This window comes from Saccopteryx bilineata, chromosome 1 (genome assembly GCF_036850765.1).
Source record: "Saccopteryx bilineata isolate mSacBil1 chromosome 1, mSacBil1_pri_phased_curated, whole genome shotgun sequence".
NCBI classification, from domain to species: Eukaryota; Metazoa; Chordata; class Mammalia; order Chiroptera; family Emballonuridae; genus Saccopteryx; species Saccopteryx bilineata.
In genome coordinates, this window is record NC_089490.1 from 127294048 (window position 1) to 127307632 (window position 13585).

General features: G+C 46.2%; 2 protein-coding genes across 2 annotated transcripts in view; one reads left to right on the forward strand and one right to left on the reverse strand.

Annotated features, from left to right (window-relative positions):
* Positions 1 to 201: 201 nt before the first annotated feature.
* DAZAP2 (DAZ associated protein 2) lies at positions 202 to 5505 on the forward strand. Its single transcript, XM_066265159.1, has 4 exons — positions 202 to 325; positions 1247 to 1365; positions 1779 to 2024; positions 4062 to 5505. The coding sequence occupies exons 1-4, from the start codon at positions 313 to 315 to the stop codon at positions 4188 to 4190; spliced, it is 507 nt and encodes a 168-aa protein (XP_066121256.1). The 5' UTR covers positions 202 to 312; the 3' UTR covers positions 4191 to 5505.
* Positions 5506 to 7773: 2268 nt separating this feature from the next.
* SMAGP (small cell adhesion glycoprotein) overlaps positions 7774 to 13585 on the reverse strand; it is a 28237-nt gene continuing 22425 nt past the window's right edge. The window contains exons 3-4 of the mRNA XM_066265170.1: positions 9220 to 9300; positions 7774 to 8516 (exon numbers count right to left, since the gene is read on the reverse strand). Coding sequence (XP_066121267.1) covers positions 8338 to 8516; positions 9220 to 9300 — 260 coding nt within the window. The 3' untranslated portion in view covers positions 7774 to 8337. The remainder of the gene's footprint in view (positions 8517 to 9219; positions 9301 to 13585) is intronic.

Sequence of the window (13585 nt, forward strand, 5' to 3'; positions counted from 1 at the left end):
CCCCAGAGAAAAGGTCCTGTTTTAAGACAACACTAGTACGCACAGTATTTGGTTTTCCGCTAGTCGCTGGACGAGGTTGGGGGATAAAAGACCAGACATACAGGATGGGAGGGGCCAATGCGAGTGGGCGGGACCACGCGGGCCCTCCCCATAGCTACTGGAAGCTTGGCGGAGGGGCGGGGTTTCCGGCGGCCGGGCGTCGGCTTACGCTAGAGGACGAATGGGCACGTGACACGGAAGTGACTACGAACAGGAAGAGGACGAAAAAAATTACCGTCCGCGACGCCGAGCCGAACCGGACCTGCAGCCACCATGAACAGCAAAGGCAAGGATAGGGGGTGGCCGAGTCCGTCGCGGGGAGTAGTGCTGCGTGGAGCGAGCGGGCCTGGAGCCTAGGGTCCCCCAATGCCAAGCTTGGGGCAAGCTACGCCGCCCTCCTCCTCGGCCGGCTGCAGTCCCCGGGGTTGCGCCAGACGCCTTCGTCATCCCAGAGTTACGGCTGCTCGCCCCCTCCCGGCCCTTTCCTCCTTCAGCTCTGTGGCGCAGTTTCGCGCTGCGGACTCGGGCAGGAGGGGGGGGGGCGGGGGCGGCTTGTCGTGATAGGCATGTGCAGAAGCAAATGGGGAGCTAGAGCACGGACTTGGGCAGGCCAATGGAGAGCCGGTGGAGCCGGGGCGCCACGTTCCGGGACCACAGGCGAGCCCCGGGCTTGACTTAGAAAGGTGTGGGCGCTGTGTTCGGGCCAGGGCCCGAGTGGTCACTTTACCCTTCCCTTCGCTGGAGAACTTATCCCGGCTACCAGCGTGTCTGGCAGAACAGGATCCTCAGCTTTCCGTCAGGACTTCCCCCTTCATCTTCTGTCCAGTCTCAAGGTTCATTTCCACCATTCACTCTTTTAAGTCGACCTTGAGTGGACATCTGTGATATAACCAACGTTATTCACGAAGTCTTGGGTGATTACAACCAGGCCGATTGAGACTGCCCAGAGCAAAGGCAGTATGATGCACCCGTGAGACATGGGCAAGAACTTGTCCTGCATTCTGGAAGGAACTTGGGCCCAGTTAGACTTGACATTTACACCAATATACTAGTGGGAACGACATTCCTGTCCAGTTAGAGTCAAGCATCTTCAGTGATGAGGGTGCAGATCTGCTTGCGCCCACTAGGCTAGCTACCTAATATGCCCTCCCCCGTTTTGGCGGCTCTGTATGGTAGGCAACATGCATTTTTTTTCTTGTCTTCCTAGGTCAATATCCAACACAGCCAACCTACCCTGTGCAGCCTCCTGGGAATCCAGTGTACCCTCAGACCTTGCATCTTCCTCAGGCTCCGCCCTACACTGATGCTCCACCTGCCTACTCAGAGGTGCTTCAGTTTACTAGACTTGAACTGGTTGAGAATACTTTTGGATCACATTTTCAGTCCTTAGCTAAAGTGTGACTCCATATATTCACAAACAGAATAGAGTGCTTACACAAATAATCTAAAACAATATATAGTTCACCAATTTCTGTTGGGTTCAGAATGCATTATCTGATTATTTTACGTTATTTGGCATGGCCGAGGTTAAGATGAATTTTCTTCCTTGAGCCTAACATTAGCCATAGCAGGAAGTGATTTAGGAGAAGACTGAGTGATAGGGGAAAGGTAACTTGTACAACTCATAGATTAAAATCTGCACAAATAATTAAGAATGACTCATTAAACAGGAAAAAAGCAGGAATGAAACCTGAAATAGTAATGTCATTAAGTAACATTTTGCCTTCTGTCTTTTCTAGCTCTATCGTCCAAGCTTTGTGCACCCAGGAGCTGCCACAGTCCCCACCATGTCAGCTGCATTTCCTGGTGCTTCACTGTATCTTCCCATGGCTCAGTCTGTGGCTGTTGGACCTTTAGGTTCCACAATCCCCATGGCTTACTATCCAGTTGGCCCCATCTATCCACCTGGTTCAGCAGTGCTGGTGGAAGGAGGGTATGATGCAGGTGCCAGATTTGGAGCTGGGGCTACTGCTGGCAACATTCCTGTGAGTATGACTTTATCAGAAAAACTCAGCCCTTGTATATTTTATTTTATTTTAAGAGGGGGGGGGAAGGAGGGACAGACAGGAAGAAGAGACAGGAAGGGAGATGAGATGAGAAGCATGAGTTCTTCATTTTGGCACCTTAGTTCATTGATTGCTCTCTCATGTGTGCCTTGACTGGGAGGAGGGGTGCTCCAGCCGAGGCAAGGACCCCTTGCTCAAGACAGTGACTTGAGCCATGACTCAAGCCAACAGCCTTTGGGTTCAAGCCAGCAACTATGGGGTCATGTCTGTGATCCTATGCTCAAGCTAGCAACCCCACACTTGAGCTGGTGAGCCCGTGCACAAGCCGTGATCTCGGGATTTTGGACCTGGGTCTTCAGCATTCCAGGCCGGTGCTATCCACTGCACCACTGCCTGGTCCGGCATATTTTAATTTTCGAAATGACTCTGTATTCATCTTTCACCAACCCGGGATAATAGTTGCTGGTATTAGTGTAACCAGTTACAGCCACTAGTCAGGCAGAAAGTAGGTTGAGAAGGCAGGAGAATGTGGCAGGGCAGTAGCATCTGGAACATTCACAAGGGTCTGAGTTAACCAGATGCCTTTATTTTCCTGTTCTAGGAATCTTGTTTGCTGCTTTTTCAGTTCACTTTGGTACAGTGAACTGGTCTAGTAATATTCTTTATTCATTTCATAGCATTTGCTTAATATTTGCCATCAACATGACATTGTATTAGGAGCCATGATAATTAAAAAAGGAGAATGCAGTCCTGGCTGGTTGGCTCAGTGGTAGAGCATCAGCCCAGCGTGTAAAAGTCCCGGGTTTGATTCCCAGCCAGGGCACACAGGGAAAGCGCCCATCTGCTTCTCCACCCTTCCCCTTCTCCTTTCTCTCTCTCTCTCTCTCTCTCTCTCTCTTCCCCTCCCGCAGCCAAGGCTCCATTGGAGCAAAGTTGGCCTGGGCGCTGAGGATAGCTCCATGGCCTCCGCCTCAGGCTCTAGAATGACTCCTGTAGCAGTGGAGCAATGCACCAGATGTGCAGAGCATTGCCCCCTGGTGGGCATGCAGGGTGGATCCTGGTCAGGTGCATGCAGGAGTCTGTCTGACTGCCTCCACGCTTCTCACTTTGGAAAACTACAAAAAAGAAAAAAAGGAGAATGCATAATCTCTGTTAAGTAACTTTTAGAAAGATACTAGGAATTTAAGTTATGTCTCCTGCTTAGTTTTCTTGTGTATGGGATTTAGGACCCAAATGGTCTTTGCTACGCCTTGAGGCCTATGTACTTATCATGTTAGCGATGAGGTGGGAATGGTGACATTACCAAGAGCCTTTTGGTTATCCCATGGTCATTTGAAAATTATTGAAGGACCCTGTGGTATAAAAGGCCATGGACCTGGTACCCTAGCCCAGGGGTCGGGAACCTATGGCTCGTGAGCCAGATGTGGCTTTTTTGATGGCTGTATCTGGCTCGCAGACAAATCTTTAATAAAAAAAATAATGTTAAAAATATAAAACATTCTCATGTATTACAATCCAATCATTTCCTACTGCTCATGTTCATGGTTGCGGGTGGCTGGAGCCAATCACAGCTGTCCTCCAGGACAACACCAAATTTTTATTGGATAATGTGTAACGTACACAGGTTGTTGTATGGCTCTCCTGGAATTACACTTTAAAATATGTAGCATTCATGGCTCTCTCAGCTGAAAAGGTTCCCAACCCCTGCCCTAGCCCTTTTTTTGGAATGTAGGTAGGAAATCACCGAAAATGCCAATAGGTCTATATCTGTATTCAGAAGGTATCCATAGGCTTTATCTTGGAGCTGAAAGCTTATGAGTAACTGGTGCTCCCTTTCCTGTTTGTATCTTTGGGTTCATAGATCTGCTTTAGAACCCAGATTGGTGGCAGAACTAGCTCCTAAAGATGCTACTGGTCAGTACATTGCCATCTCCTAACAGGGCCTCTGTTTTACCTGTGTCCACTTCCCTGGAATCAGCTGCCTTGAGCCTAATCAGTCTTGTCTTTTCCTTTCAGCCTCCACCCCCTGGATGTCCTCCCAATGCTGCTCAGCTTGCAGTCATGCAAGGAGCCAATGTTCTTGTAACTCAGCGGAAGGGGAACTTCTTCATGGGTGGCACAGATGGTGGCTACACCATCTGGTGAAGACCAGTGCCACCTCTACTCCGGGAAAGACATCACATACCTTCAGCACTTCTCACAATGTAACTGCTTTAGTCATATTAACCTAAAGTTGCAGTTTAAGACACATGTTGTTGGGGTGTCTTTCTGGTGCCCAAACTGTCAGGCACTTTTCAAACTTAATAAGGAACCATGTAATGGTAGCAGTACCTCCCTAAGCATTTTGAGGTAGGGGAAGTATCCATTCATAAAATGAATGTGGGTGAAGCAGCCCTAAGTAATTCCTCTGGAGTAATACTGTACCATACTGGTCTTTGCTTTTAGTAATAAAACATCAAATTAGGTTTGGAAGGAACTTTGATCTTCCTAAGAATTAAAGTTGCCAAATTATTCTGATTGGTCTTTAATCTCCTTTAAGTCTTTGATTTATATTACTTGTTATAAATGAAATGTATTAGCTGTCTGCCTTTTCTTTTCCGTCCTTTGTCCCACAGCCCATCCTTAACCCATCTTCCGTTCCTTTCCACCAGTCTCTATTGAATCAATGGTGCAGGACAGAAAGCCAGTCAGACTAATTTTCTTCTCTTCTTGCACTTCTCCTCACTTGTCATCTTTTAACTAGTCTTTCACAAGGATCCTCTGAAACGCCCTCTGTGCGTCAAGCGCAGGGCCCATTACTTCTGCATCTCTTCAAGCAAAAGTGGAGGGAGCCTTTTGGATCCTCCTCATAGGTTGCTCTTCATACATGAACCAAACCCAAATTTGCTTTGGTGCCAGGAAAACAGCTTGTTTGAATAAAGGATAGCAACACAAATTAGACTGTAAACTGCAGTTTTTTAAAAAATGTGTGTGTGGCAGGGGAGCAAGGAGGAGGATGCATTTCACAAGCCTGATGACTTTAGAGCCAAATTTAAGGGGAGTTTTCATATCAAAAATTGGTTATCATTTATTGTCCAAGAGTGTGATATAGCCACTTGTGGCTTCCAAGAATTCTAAGCTGGGTGGAGGGGGTCATATTGTGAATGCCTCATTACATAATGACTTGAGTCCAGTGAAATCTCATTAGGGTTAAGAATATTTCAGGGATCCTTAATATTTTAATTTTTGTTTTCAGCAATTGGGTTTTATTTTATTTTATAATTCAGTTCTAAAATAAATTCTAAATTTTGTGTTCTGTACATCTGATGTTTGACTGTACCATTGACTGTTATGGAAGTTCAGCATTGTATGTCTCTATACACTGTGGTGCACTTAACTTGTGGATTTTTTTATACTAAAAATGTAGAATAAAGACTATTTTGAAGATTTGAATAAAGTGATGAAGTTGCATTACAACTCACTTCAAGGATTCTTTACTCAGCTTGTTTTTATTTTTCTGAAGCTGGAAACGGAGGCAGTCAGACGGACTCCCGCATGCGCCCGACCGGGATCCACCTGGCACGCCCACCAGGGGGCCTTGCTCTGCCACGACCAGAGCCATTCTAGTGCCTGAGGCAGAGGCCATAGAGCTATCACCAGTGCCCGGGCCAACCTTGCTCCAATGGAGCCTCTCGGGAGGGGAAGAGAGAGACAGAGAGGAAGGAGAGGGGGAGGGGTGGAGAAGCAGATGGGCACTTCTCCTGTGTGCCCTGGCTGGGAATCGAACCTGGGACTTCTGCATGCCAGGCCGATGCTCTACCACTGAGCCAACCAGCCAGGGCACTCAGCTTGTTTTTAGATTTCTTCTGCTTGTATCTTTTATATCCCACCAAGAATTCAGATAGGTTCTAACTGCCGTTTCTTTTTCTTTTTTAAATAAATGCAGACCAGGCTGAGATTGGACTTTAAAAGTATGAAGAGGGGAGATAAGACTCCCACATGCACCTATGCCAGGATCCACCTGGCAATGCCCATCTTGGGCTGATGCTTGGACCAACCAAGCTCTCCTCAGCGCCCAGGGTCAACACTCGAACCCGAGCTGTCCTCAGCACCTGGGGCTGATGCTTGAACCAAACAAGCCACTGGCTGAAAGAGAGGAAAAGAGAGAGAAGGGGGAGAAGCAGATGTGTCATTTCTCTTATGTGCCCTGACCAGGGATCAAACCTGGGACATCCACATGCCAGGCTGATGCTCTATCCACTGAGCCACTGGCGAGGGCCTGATTGGACCATTTTCATGAGTTCCATCCTTGATGTTTAACTTATCATTTTACTTCCTAAGCTTTTTCAGATTTTTTTTTTTTTTTGAGAGGACAGACTGGAAGGAAAGAGGTGAGACACATCAACACTTTATTGCAGCACCTTAGTTGTTCATTGATTGCTTTCTCATATGTACCTTGGGCTCCAGCTGAGCAAGTGACCTCTTGCTCAAGCCAGTGACCATAGGGTCATGTCCATGATCCCATGTTCAAGCCAGCGACCCCACACTTAAGCTGGTGAGCCTCTGCTCAAGCGACCTCTGGGTTTCGAACCTGGGTCTTCAGCATCCCAGGCTGACAGTTGGGCACTTTCTCAGATTCTTAAAGATTATTTATTTACTTATTCACTTTTAGAGATGGGAGAAAGAGAATGAAGGGAGGGAGGAGCAGGAAGCATCAACTTCCATATGTGCCTTGACCAGGCAAGCCCAGGGTTTGTATATATGCTGCTAAAGCGAGCACGCAAGCCCAGTGTTTCATATCAGCTACTGCAGCGTTCCAGGTCAACGCTTAATCAGCTATGCCACCACAGGTCAGGCACTTTTTCAGATTCTTAAAAGTGTATCACACCAGAGGAATTCAGAACATAGAAACTTAGAAATAAGGGAACGACACCCTAGCTGGGTATCTTTAGGGCACCGTCCCAATAGAGCGAAGTGGCAGGTTTGGTCTCTGGTCAGCACATTCAAGAATCAACCGGTGAATGTACACCAATAAATGGGTGGAATAACAGATCTGTCTCCTCTTCCTGTCTCTTCAGTTTAAAAAGGGAAAAATTGGTTTTCCTAACTTGTGCTAAACTTTTTCTTGGACATGTTTTTATTATAATAGTTTGTGTAAGTTCAGGGTGACCTTTTCAGTTTCTCCAAAGTTCTGTGTGGAGAAGTACTGAAAACTGGAATCTAGGTTGCCAAGATTGATTCCTCCACAGGTCTTACTTTGGGTGGACTTGGACAATGCAGGCAACACATTTAAAACCTCAACGATCTAGCTGAATCCCAAAGTAAATAATATCTGGAGAGCTAATGATTCCTACCAAAACAATTGTGTCTTTTGAACATAACTCATTTTGAGAATAAGTTAGATCCAAGAAACTTCTCTGAGATTGATCAAGGACACTCATGGGAAAGTGGTAAATAGACTGTTCCTGGTTCCTTCTGTGTGGCCCTTGCCAGGACGGAGAATATACCAACTCATGTCCCACAGTATCTCTGTAACGACACTCCTCTGGGACAAGTTCCCCAGGACCAGCTTTGTTTATATCTCTGAGATTGCACTAGGAACTCCTGAAACTTCCCTAGCATTCTTTCAACTTGGGTGAGAATATATGCAAAGGAATTAAATAGATGAAAATGCCAAAAAAAAAAGGCTAAGCAGGAGTAAGTTAAAATGTAAAGGTAGTCAATTTGCTTGCACACAATAAACTGCTGAATCAATGAAAAATTTTAATTCTGCTAAAAATATCAAGTATGAGGTTGGGGAATACAGAAAGTAAGGGCTCAGATTAAGGGATGTCGCACATTTATCAGGAGGTAAGTTCTCTATATAGTCTGCAACCCTCCTGGCCTGGCCTTCTACTGCAGTGTCCAGCTTCTGGGAGGAACTGTGGACACTCTTTGCTGGGTCTGTCACTAGGTGACCAGGTAGGAAACAGAGGAGCAGCCAGTGACCCTAACTCTTTTCCCTTTTGACCTGTGAAAAAAACTGAAGATGATGGGCACATACTCAAATGTTGCCTGGCACAGCTCCACCTTGGTCAGTCACAGACAACACTGTATTATTACAAAGGCCTGGCTAAAGACATCATAAGCAGCTTTCTCCATGTCCCTGGTCCCTGGCATCTGTGATGTTGGATTTGGGCCTCCTCCAGGAAGGAGTTCAGGTTTGCCCTATCAATCAATGCTTCTCACTGGTTTCAGTTAAAACTTCCACTTAATAAATTAAGTAGTGTATTAGCAGTGGAGCCTGGATAAGCTCCTTGGGGCCTGGGAACCATTAGATGAAATATTCCTCCTTCTCCCTGCCTTTTGCTGAGTCACTCTCCATCTGAAGGATGGTGCTGGGTTCTCCTTCTGCAGGTTCGTAGGTGACGTAGCTGCCTTTGTTCTTGTACAGGTAAAAGAAGATCAAGACCACGACTGATAGCAGGGTGAGAAAGACCACGGTGATAACAACTTGGAAAGGAGAGGGAAAATGTAGAGATATTTCAGGACTGAATATGTCTCAGTAATTCACGGGGCCCCCTGAATTAGAGGATCTCCTCATTTTTCATAAGGATCCTCTTGCTCCAGTTAATTAGGGTCCACTTCCAAATCCATATTTCCCCACCAAGCCCAACTCCCATGGGATATGATCTTTGGGGTCTTTGGGGGCTCAAGCTAAGGACATAAGGCTTTTGACTTTTGGTAAAACTGAACTCCCCCCTCAACCAGTTCCTGATGATTATGATAGAAACAGGAAGGAGGCAAAAAGGAAATAGCTTATTCCAACAGAAAGGCGTTGTTTAAATCCATAGCCTACTGTAGGAGGTTCTCTGCTCCCTCCCATCCTCTTTCTTACCCATTTGACAAACCACACACATCCTCCCTCCCACGTACGGGAGTGTAGTGCCTATATGCACCTATACCTATTTGTGGCCACCTCCCAACCTATCATTTACTGGCAGTGCCTCTGACAGAAGCCTCGAAGAGTTTTTCAGAGCTCTGTGTGTTTAAGATAAATAACCTACATGCCAAAACGAGCCCTTTGGGTCTCTCATTTGTAGTGCTTTCCTGTATAGGGAACTCCTAGTTCATCACACTGGGTTCCTGGCTGTCTGGAATAAGATGGCCCCTGAACTCAGAAGGTCCCTTGGATTTGGCTCAGAACCTTTGTTACCTGCAATGAGTGCTGTGCTGGCTTCAGCCTCTGGGGACACGGCCCCAGTGACCTTCAGAATTGGGGTGATCGTTGTCAGTTCTGGAAAATTTAGAAAAGCAGGAAAGGAAATGGGGTAAATTCTTTTGTTCTAAAGCATATGTTAATCCTTCAAATTTCACTACCTCACCTTCTTCTCTGTTCAAAAATTTATCATTCAACTTCTATAGTAAATCCACACAGAAAACCTGGAGAATAGAGAAGAAAATAAACCGGTACCCAAAGACAGTGAACATTTTCACAGATTGTCCTCTGCCTAATAGAGTAGTTAAGAGTATGGGCTTTAGAGTCTGACAAGGTTCAAATCTGAGCTGTCCTTTACTGGCTGTGGGACCCTGGGAAAATTACCTAACCCCTCTGTGTAAAATGGAGATAACAGTGTCTACTTTATAGGGTTGTGATGACAGCAGTAATTCAGGAAGTCTAAGCTATTATTAGAAATGCATATTTTTGCATAAGTAAAATCAAATAATGGGTGTATATATCTATAAATATAAAGATTTAGATTTTTTATTATATGGTACATGTATTTCTTTAATGTTCTTAGAAACTCTTTGTAAATGTTATTTTTAAATGACAAGAGCCTCCTCCCTTATTAAAAACCCTTATTAAAATTTTAAAAGGGTCTTAAATTTTTTTTAATTTACTTATTGATTTTAGAGGGAGAGGAAGGAAAGAGAGAGAGAGATAACGATCTGTTGTTCCACTTATTTATGCATTCATTGGTAGATTCTTGTATGTGCCCTGGTGAGATCGAACCTGCAACCTTGGCGTATCAGGAGGACACTCTAACCAAATGAGCTACTCAGTTCAGGCTAAAAACCCTTTCTACAATTCCAGAGTAGGCCTTACAATGTGAAAGTTTCCGAAACAAGGCCTCTCCTATCCTAAAATATATCCCATACTCCTCTTGCTCTTTTATTTTAATATTTATTTACTTATTTTAAAGACTTTATTTATTCATTTGAGGGAGAGAGAGAGAGAGAGAGAAAGAGAGAGAGAGAGGAGAAAGAGAAGGGGGGAGGAGCAGGAAGCATCAACTCCCATATGTGCCTTGACCAGGCAAGCCCAGGGTTTTGAACCAGCAACCTCAGCGTTCCAGGTGGATGCTTTATCCACTGCGCCACCACAGGTTTCACTCTTCTTGCTCTTGATCTATCCCTCAGAGCCTGAAGTCATTATCCTGGGTAGGAACACTACAGAGCTAGTGGTCTAAATCCCTTTTAAATGTTTATGTGGGAAGTCAGGAGGCCCTTCAGTTCTGCCCTAGTTAGCATTTTAGTATGAAAGTTTGCAAAGGTAATAATTAAGTTAAGGTTACTACAGGACAGAGGTACCCTAGGACAACAGGCTGGCTGATCCTAGAACGACTTACAGAAAGCATTACAATATTCAATTAATAGATGATAACAGCGGCACTCAATAACTGCCTAGTGTTTGCTAGGTACTGTGCAAGGCACGCTGGGGACATAATGATGAGCAAAACCGAGGCCTAACCTTCACAGAGTTTACCCTCCACCACAACACAGTTCAGCAAAGGAAATATCCAGCACTTAGCGCGTGGCAGAGAGGCCTGATCTAGTCTTCCAGCAGTGACAGCCTCCCCGGGGAAGTAAGGTTTGCGTTGGGAGCTGAACCAGGGGTTTGAGTTTACAGGGTAAAAAGAGTAGGATGTGGAACATATTCTCTGCAGAAAGAAGAGCCTGGGTCAAAGCTCTGAGACAAGAGGACTCAAAGGCCAGTGTGACTGGAGCCCAGGGTATGAGTGTGATTCCCGTCCAGGGTCTGAGACCCTCAGGTTTCCAGCCAGGGCAGGTGAAATTAAGTGACCAGTGGTGGGCTGGTGAGCCCAGGAGCAGTGCTAAGAGGAGGCAATGGTGTTGAGGGGTCTTTTTACACAGGCCAGGGGGAGGTTCTAAAACAGAGAAAGCAGAAGTAGGCTGCCCAAACCCTTCATGACTATTCTCCACTTTTTCGTTAGCAATGGGTATACACTCAGCTCCTTCCTGGCCTTGGGCAAATGGTCACATCTCTTGATTCATTAATGGATTCTCATCTTTTACAGATAGGGACTGTATTAACCAATTTTGTAGGATTATTGTGAAGATTACATGAGAAAACACTAAGCATCACAGAGGCAACTACTAAAAATATAAAGGTGACTTTGTTTATATGCTTAGTGATTAAAAGGGAAAGCTGTTTTGTGTTTGACTCCCACCACACCATTTAAATTGTGAGTCTGAGAAAGTAACTAAACCTCTCTGAGCCCTAGTTTCTTGATTTGTAAAATGGAAGTGTGGTAGGAAGCTGCTAAGATGGCTCCCAATGACCCTGGCCTCCTGGTAGTTATATCCTTGTGTAAGCCCCTCTACCCGTGTGTGGGTTGGACCCAGAGATTTGCTTCCAACAAACAGAATACCACAAAAGTTATGAGATGTCACTTGTGAGATTAGACTATCATTTCCATTAAAAAAGCTCCGAGGCCTGACCTGTGGTGGCACAGTGGATAAAGCGTCGACCTGGAAATGCTGAGGTCGCCGGTTCAAAACCCTGGGCTTGCCTGGTCAAGGCACATATGGGAGTTGATGCTTCCAGCTCCTCTCTCTCTCTCTCTCTCTCTCTCTCTCTCTCTGTCTCTCCCTCTCGTCTCTAAAATGAAAAAAAAAAAAAAAAAAAAAAAAGCTCCGAAGGCCTGACCAGGCAGTGCTGCAGTGGATAGAGTGTTGAACTGGGACGCAGAAGACCCAGGTTCAAAACCCCGAGGTCACCGCCTTAAGTACAGGCTCATCTGGCTTGAGCATGGACTCACCAGCTGGAGCGCTAGGTTGCTGGCTTGAGCATGGGATTATAGACATGACCCCATAGTCTCTGGCTTGAGCCCAAAGCTCGCTGGTTTGAGCAAGGGGTCACTCCATCTGCTGGATCCCCCCCCCCCATCAAAGCACATGTAAGAAAGCAATCAATGAAGAACTAAGGTGCTGCAACGAAGAATTAATGCTTCCCATCTCTCTCCCTTCCTGCCGGTCTGTCACTATCTGTCCCTCTCTCTGTCTCTCTCACACACACAAATAAAAGCCTTGAAGTTTATCTACCTGATCACTACCACATTCTTGCTGCCCCTTGGCAAGCACACTTTCCCTCCCCCAATCTCCCAGGGCTGTACTCCATCTTCTCACCACTGACCGCAGAGTTCTATACAGTTACTTTTAGCATAGCCTTCCTTAAACATTTGAGAACTTTTTTTTTTAATTGAGAGGAGGGAGGCAGAGAGATAGACTCCCACATGCACCTCTATCCACGCCCCTTACCCAGTGGCAAGCCCTCTAAGGGCAATGCTCTGCCCATCTGGGCATTGCTGGGCAACCAAGCTATCCTCAGTGCCCTGGGCCTAATTCACTGGAACCATAGAGCCAGGGCTCCTGACCGGGAATCAAACCCAGGGCATCCACACACTGGGCCAATTCTCACGCACTGAGCCAACCAGGCCACATTTGAGAACTTAAGATAAATGAAGCACTGAGAAGAATAATGTACATAAAGAAACTATCGGGAAAACAAGTTTGTAACAAATGTTTTTTTAGGTTTGCTCACTTATACTGGCGCAGTGCCTTGTGTGTAGTTTATGGAAGACTGTGGTGCCTGCCCTCAGGACAGACTGCAAATTGCGAATTGTTTCCTGGTTGGGAGGGACGATTGTTTGCTACTGTTTGCTGGAGAAGGGTTTTTTTCTCCAGCCTGTTTTGCTGGGCAGAGGAGTGCAGTGAGAATCCAGAGAGAGAGAGAGAGAGAGAGAGTCCAGAGAGAGAGAAAGAGGGTGCTGAGGCTGGTGGGGGCCTAGGAGTCCAGAGGGAGAGTCTGGAAAGTGAGTCAGGGCTTTCAGAGCCCTGAGTGAGAAGGAAGAGGTCTTCCCTGCCTGTTTGCTCGTCTGCCCTTAAAAGAGTTTAATAAACCAAACGGCCCACCATTTTCTGGCTCCACTGTTCCTTTACCACTTGCCCGAATCCAATGAGAACCTGCATGGCCATGGTGACAGCCCCTGGCCCTACATCTGGTGTAGTGGGCAGGACTCAGATCAGATTGGTATGGAGCCACAGCCACCCTTGAGGGGTGGGATCGTTGTTACAGCTGTCCTTTTGAGGACCGTGGGCTGGCTGTTTTTTACAGCCCTGCGAGAGGAAATTGAGAGCTGAGGTTGAGAGCTCCAGAGTAAGCTGCAAACTGAGTAGGAGCAATGGCTTGAACTAGAGAAGGAGGCCGATCAGCTTCAAGAGCTGCAGATGCAGGCTGAGCACCGACGGCGCCTGGAACTAAAAGATCTTGAAAAAGG